Source organism: Dipodomys merriami, unplaced genomic scaffold (genome assembly GCF_024711535.1).
Source record: "Dipodomys merriami isolate MVZ:Mamm:240054 unplaced genomic scaffold, mDipMer1.0.p SCAF_2, whole genome shotgun sequence".
Classification (NCBI taxonomy): Eukaryota; Metazoa; Chordata; class Mammalia; order Rodentia; family Heteromyidae; genus Dipodomys; species Dipodomys merriami.
In genome coordinates, this window is record NW_027203381.1 from 35,382,966 (window position 1) to 35,388,965 (window position 6,000).

At 34.8% G+C, this 6,000-nt stretch overlaps 1 protein-coding gene across 2 annotated transcripts in view; it reads left to right on the plus strand.

Moving 5' to 3' along the window:
* Cdh2 (cadherin 2) overlaps window positions 1-4,552 on the plus strand; it is a 227,472-nt gene extending 222,920 nt beyond the window's left edge. For both annotated transcript variants that reach the window (XM_070029401.1, XM_070029402.1), the window contains one exon: window positions 3,147-4,552. In XM_070029401.1, coding sequence (XP_069885502.1) covers window positions 3,147-3,353 — 207 coding nt within the window. In that variant the 3' untranslated portion in view covers window positions 3,354-4,552. The remainder of the gene's footprint in view (window positions 1-3,146) is intronic.
* Window positions 4,553-6,000: the final 1,448 nt, after the last annotated feature.

The window sequence follows — 6,000 nt, forward strand, 5'->3', positions numbered from 1 at the left end:
TTTGCCATTTGGTACCTTCTATATTTTGAAGCAATTGATGTGATGAGATCTTGATATTTGTTTTCAGGAATTCATTGTTCTTATCAGGAATTTCCTTCATTCTTACTGAAGCTAAAGAAATTCAGATTCCTTTTAGTGAAGTTCTTGGGTGACTCCAGTTAGATAGTACTGAGCTCAGGGAATCACTTGCCTCTTATGTTTGAAGTTTCTGAACGTGTATGCCAAGGAGAAGGGTATGTACATGAGTGCTAAAAGGTGTATACTCTAGGAAGGTAGTCAGTGGGTGAAACATTGTCAGCAAGAGACATTGCCACACTTTACGACAATAAATACTCATCCAGCCTATCTTTAATTGAATAAATGTAAACAAAACAAATAAAGGTATATTCTATGCTACCTATTGTTACCTAAGGTTTTAACTACTAATGACTCCCAAGTATTGTTGGCTTTCAATAACCAGGACTGGCTTCTTGTTCAAGTTATAAGTCAACTATAGTCCATCGATGGCACAGTGTTTTATATGCATGTAGATCCAAGTGCAAGTAAAATCCCTATGGGGGGCAGTCTCTTGTCAAAAGAGAAATAGAGAAGAAGCCAGTGGAAGTACTTCTGAGAACTTAATTAGGTTACTCTTCCTGCACCCCATATAGGTTTGCCAAAACTAACCCCAGTGCCAAGCAAATGGGTGGAGTTAGGCTCTTGTGGTAGTGAGGGTGGGTAGAGTCACTGAGGCCAGTAACCCGACTGACCACAGAAAGGGAGTAAGGAATTCTGAGAAATTGTAGGCTTCCATGTTTCTCAGCCTCAGCAGAATTGCCTTGTAGTTTATTCTAAAAATAAGATAAGGAAAATCATAACTAGAATCATTTCAGTTTTCTATACTAAAGTAGTGTGCTGAAGTCTTGCTTAATTGTTTTCAACGTCCTTTCCTGGGGTGTAAATTATATAATCAGACTAGAGGAAGAAAGTGATGCTTAAGTGGCTATGACGTGCAGTAGGAGAAAGTTGTAAATAAGAGAGCAGGTAGTACACTTTTCATCCTTTTGGAGTTCTAGTTCCTGCCATTTTACTCCTTAAAATATTACTTCCTCACATTTATTTACAGTTCCCAAAGAGGAAATTCCTTTAAACTCCACGCGCAAGCAGTCAGACTAAAGGAAGAACCCAAAGGCATAATTCTTCTGAACATCTGAAATACTATTTAATCAAGACAAATTTCAGGAAATGTTAGTATGAGTGTTTGTTGCTGTTGTCAGGATTGTTGTTAGTTTTTGTGCTTTTTTCTGTTTGTCTTTTGAGGGGGGCTGCAGAGGGAACACAGAAAGAGGGAGGAAGAAAGGGTGAACAAATGGTATTCAGTTGTTGCTATGTGGAAAATGAACTATGTAACGTGGGCATGGATGGGGAAACTGGCAGAAAGCTAAGGGGGGAGTAGCATTGTCCAAAAAGAAATATACTCATTACCTGACTTATGAAATAGTAACCTCTCTTTACAACCTTAATAGGAACAATAGAAATCATATTTTTTAAAAAAACATCTACAACAATAACTGATATTCCTTAATTTCTACATTTCCCAGACATGGTGTTTAGCCAGAGCCTGTTTATCTCATTTGGCTTTTATGATAATTTTATCATTGTCATTACCATCGCAGATTTGGAAATTCTGAGGCATTATAGCTGGTATTGCAGAGAGTTGACATGTCCAAGACCTGCTTTTTATACTTCTCTGAGTCTTGACTTTAAATTTCATGCTTTAAAAAAAATCTATTTCTCATGTGCAAATTAGAAGAATATCTTTTTTAAAAAGTACTTTTTAAAAAGCATATATGCACATGCTCATAAAAACATGTGGACTGTAAGAACCAATTCTCAAAGAGGAAGAGTCAAAAGCACTTGAAAAGCAGTTACACAAAGAGAAGGATTGCTTAAAGGCTAGTACTTTTATATCTTGGAGTTCTAGAATGAAACTAAGAAAATATTAGAGAAAATTTCAAAAGGACCTATATAAGTTGTGTGAGGTATAATTACAAGTTAGCTGCAAATATTTCAGTTGCATATTAGAAAGTGCCTAATTAAGAGTTAAAATGTAGATTATAATTAATTCCTTATTTTTTAAGTCTTTTTAAGAACCAGCTATGCATTTGTTTTAGATTGGCATATTATGTGCAGGTATTGGATCATGATTTTTCTGTGGTCTGCAGAAGACAGAAGTTATCCTATTTTTAAAACAATAATATCTGTTCACAGTTTAGCATTTCTTTCCACAATTTATGTGCTTTGAATAACAAATGATTTAATGAGTGCCTTTCCTACGTAGCAATCTCATTTGCCCTATCTTTATTCTTCCTTTGATGTTCCATAATTAGAGGAAATACAATATTTGCTCTTCCTCATGTACTCTAAATGACATTTCAGCATCCTGAGGATTTTTACTTAGACTTTACAGTTTTGCTGACCATTTATCATTTGCTTCAGATTACAGTCGTACCTGTTAGCTAGACTGTAAGCTGGTTGAGAAATAAGGATGGTGGCATTCATACTTACCCCTTTCCCTCCAGCTATTAATTATTGAAATCCTCCAATACATGAGGTCCACATATCATGTGATATTGTAATTTGCTGTTTGCCTCAGGTAAGCTGTTCCAGAATTAAATTATTCTTCTAAAAATTATCCAATAGACTGTAAACAACGGTGCTTATCAGAGATCCTAACAAGAACGGTAATTCTTCTACCTTTAGTGAATGAATGAGAACAAATGTATAATAATTATGATAATGAAATTTGTTTTGCATTTTAATATTTTTTAATCTAGTAACCTTGCTCCACATACTGTGCTATGTCAGATCCCCTCTATTTGACTTCTAGCCGTTGACTTATCCTTTCTGCTATCAGCCAGACATCTTCTCTATCCCATCTTACATCTCAGAGACTCTGGGTGGACTCTTTCAATAATCAGGTTGCAGAAGAAAAATAGTTTCTGTTTAACTTTATACCATGATAACCTCCATTTTGAAATTTTTGCGGTCCTGCCCATGTTCTTGAACCCATGAAATCCCATGAAAGGAAGGGACGTGTGCGTGTGGTTTTGCTAATTGCAACCATCTCTTAAGTCTTTTTCTTTCTTTGTCTCTCCAAATTGTAGGGTCTTAAAGCTGCCGACAATGATCCCACAGCTCCGCCATATGACTCCCTCTTAGTCTTTGACTATGAAGGCAGTGGTTCCACGGCTGGATCCTTGAGCTCCCTTAATTCCTCAAGTAGTGGTGGCGAGCAGGACTATGATTACCTGAACGACTGGGGACCTCGGTTCAAGAAGCTCGCTGACATGTATGGTGGAGGTGATGACTGAACTTCAGGGTGAACTTGGTTTTTGGACAAGTACAAATGATTTCTACTGATATTCCCAAAAAGCATACAGAAGCTAGGCTTTAACTTTGTAGTCTACTAGCACCGTGCTTGCTGGAGGCTTTGGGATAGGCTGCAAACCAATTTGGGCTCAGAGGGAATATCAGTGATCCAATACTGTTTGGAAAAACACTGAGCTCAGTTACACTTGAATTTTACAGTACAGAAGCACTGGGATTTTATGTGCCTTTTTGTACCTTTTTCAGATTGGAATTAGTTTTCTGTTTAAGGCTTTAATGGTACTGATTTCTGAAATGATAAGTAAAAGACAAAATATTTTGTGGCAGGAGCAGAAAGTTAAACCATGATATGCTTCAACACGCTTTTGTTACATTGCATTTGCTTTTTGTTAAAATACAGAATGAAACAAACAAAACAAGAACTCATGGAGCAATTTTAGTATCTTGGGGGGAGGGTAAGACCATGAGATTGGAAAATGTACATTACTTCTAGTTTTAGACTGTAGTTTTTTTTTCCACTAAAATCTTAAAAAACTTACGCAGCTGGTTGCAAATAAAGGGAGTTTTCATATCACCGATTTGTAGCAAAATTGAATTTTTTCATAAACTAGAGTGTTAGACACATTTTGGTCTCAATCCATGTACACTTTTTTTTTTACTGTATTTTTTCCACGTCACTGTAAAAATGGTATGTGTACATAATGTTTTCTCAGCATAGTCTATGGAGAAGTGCAGGAGCTTCAGAACATGTGTATGTATTCTTTGGACTATGGATTCAGGTTTTTTGCATGTTTATATCTTTCGTTATGGATAAAGTATTTACAAAACAAAGTGACATTGGATTCAATTGTTGAACTGTAGTTAGAATACTCAATTTTTAATTTTTTAATTTTTTTTAATTTTTTTGATTTCATTTTTGTTTTGGGGAGGGAGAAATGTTCTTAGCACAAATGTTTTACATAATTTGTACCAAAAAAAAGAAAAAAAAAGGAAGGAGAAGAAAAGAAAAAGGGGTGGCCTGACACTGGTGGCACTAAGTGTGTTTTTAAAAAAAATCAAAATGAAAAAAAAATGCTTTTAAACTGGAGAGACTTCTGACAACAGCTTTGCCTCTGTATTGTGTACCAGAAAATAAATGACACACCTCTGACCCCAGCATTCTGAATAAAATGCTAATTTTGGATCTGGTGACTGGTTTGAACTTCTTCTTTTCTATTTGAGCTGCTTTGAACATTGTAAAAATCCCAAATACCAAAGTTTCATTGAGATAACAGAAGGAAAGCATGCATTTGTTTTCGCAGCAAAGCTGGAATATGACAGCCATGATACTAAGCAGCAAAAATGATTATGGTGGACCGTACTACCATAGAAGGAAATCATCAAATAACTTAAAAGTAGGAACTCCTGGTGATGATACTAAAAATCAGTAATGATGAGTACAATTCCAATGTCCTGTTTCTGCCCCAAAGTGCTCATTACGTGGGTTTGAACAGGTATTTTCTTTGGGCACCCGTGTGAGGGAGACTTTGGGAAAGTATTTGTAGAACTAGACTGAAAACTGCAGTGAGCACCTAGAATTCTGGGATTCATTAGTTATTGTTCTGTGGATATAATGAACCGTACTTAGGTTTGACTGACTTTTTATTCATTCCCTCATCATTTATCTTGTTTGATATATATGATATAGCCTCACATGGGGAACTACAAAGGAGACAATAATCTACTTCTTGTAAAATTTTTATGCATCTTACTATGATTCATAAGTGAATTTTATCAGACCTGAAGAAATGCTTATGTATTTTTCTATTGGCTTCTTAGTCTTTATCACATCACATATTCCTACATAGTAGGATTTCAAAAAATGCTTACACAAGATACTTGTAAATCCCTTTTCTTTATTTTATTTTGGCTTATCAGAAAAGATTATTATACATTAGACAGCATAATTTGCTTTTTCTTTGGCTCACTTTGTAGGCAGTATTTTCTTGTTAACTTTTCTAATCACTAAATGCCAAAGCTTGCCTCTGGGAATTCCCATAATGAAAACTTAACCCAACTTGCTAATTAGAACTGTCTTTTCTAAAATTGATTCCTTAACTGTGCCCCATACTGTTGTGCATTTAAATAAATTCAACTATCTTTTCAAATTCAAACATTTAAAATGTATATTATTGTTTAAAAGGATATATCTAATGCATATATAATGTTATGCATTATATATACACATTTTATGTGTATATACAATCATAAATGTAAGCATTACTGTTTTTTAAACTGTCTTTTTTAGCACAACTATATTTCTCTTGAAAAAGCATATTTATTAAAATAGGAAACAAAGATTAAACCATTCTACAGGTAGAATTTCCATTTAGCTGGTTATAATTCTGGTTCTTGTTCCAAAAGGTATTTTTACACATATTTCCAAAAAGATTTCACTTTGTTTTCATAAAAATTGGCATTGTATTTTTCTATAAGTTGCATATTTCACTAAGTGTATCTTGGAAAATTTCCCATGTTAATTCACACACACACACACACACACACACACACACACACACACACATACACATCTCACTGGTCTGTTTTAACTGCTACATAGTATTCACAGTATTCTCTAATGTGGACGTGATA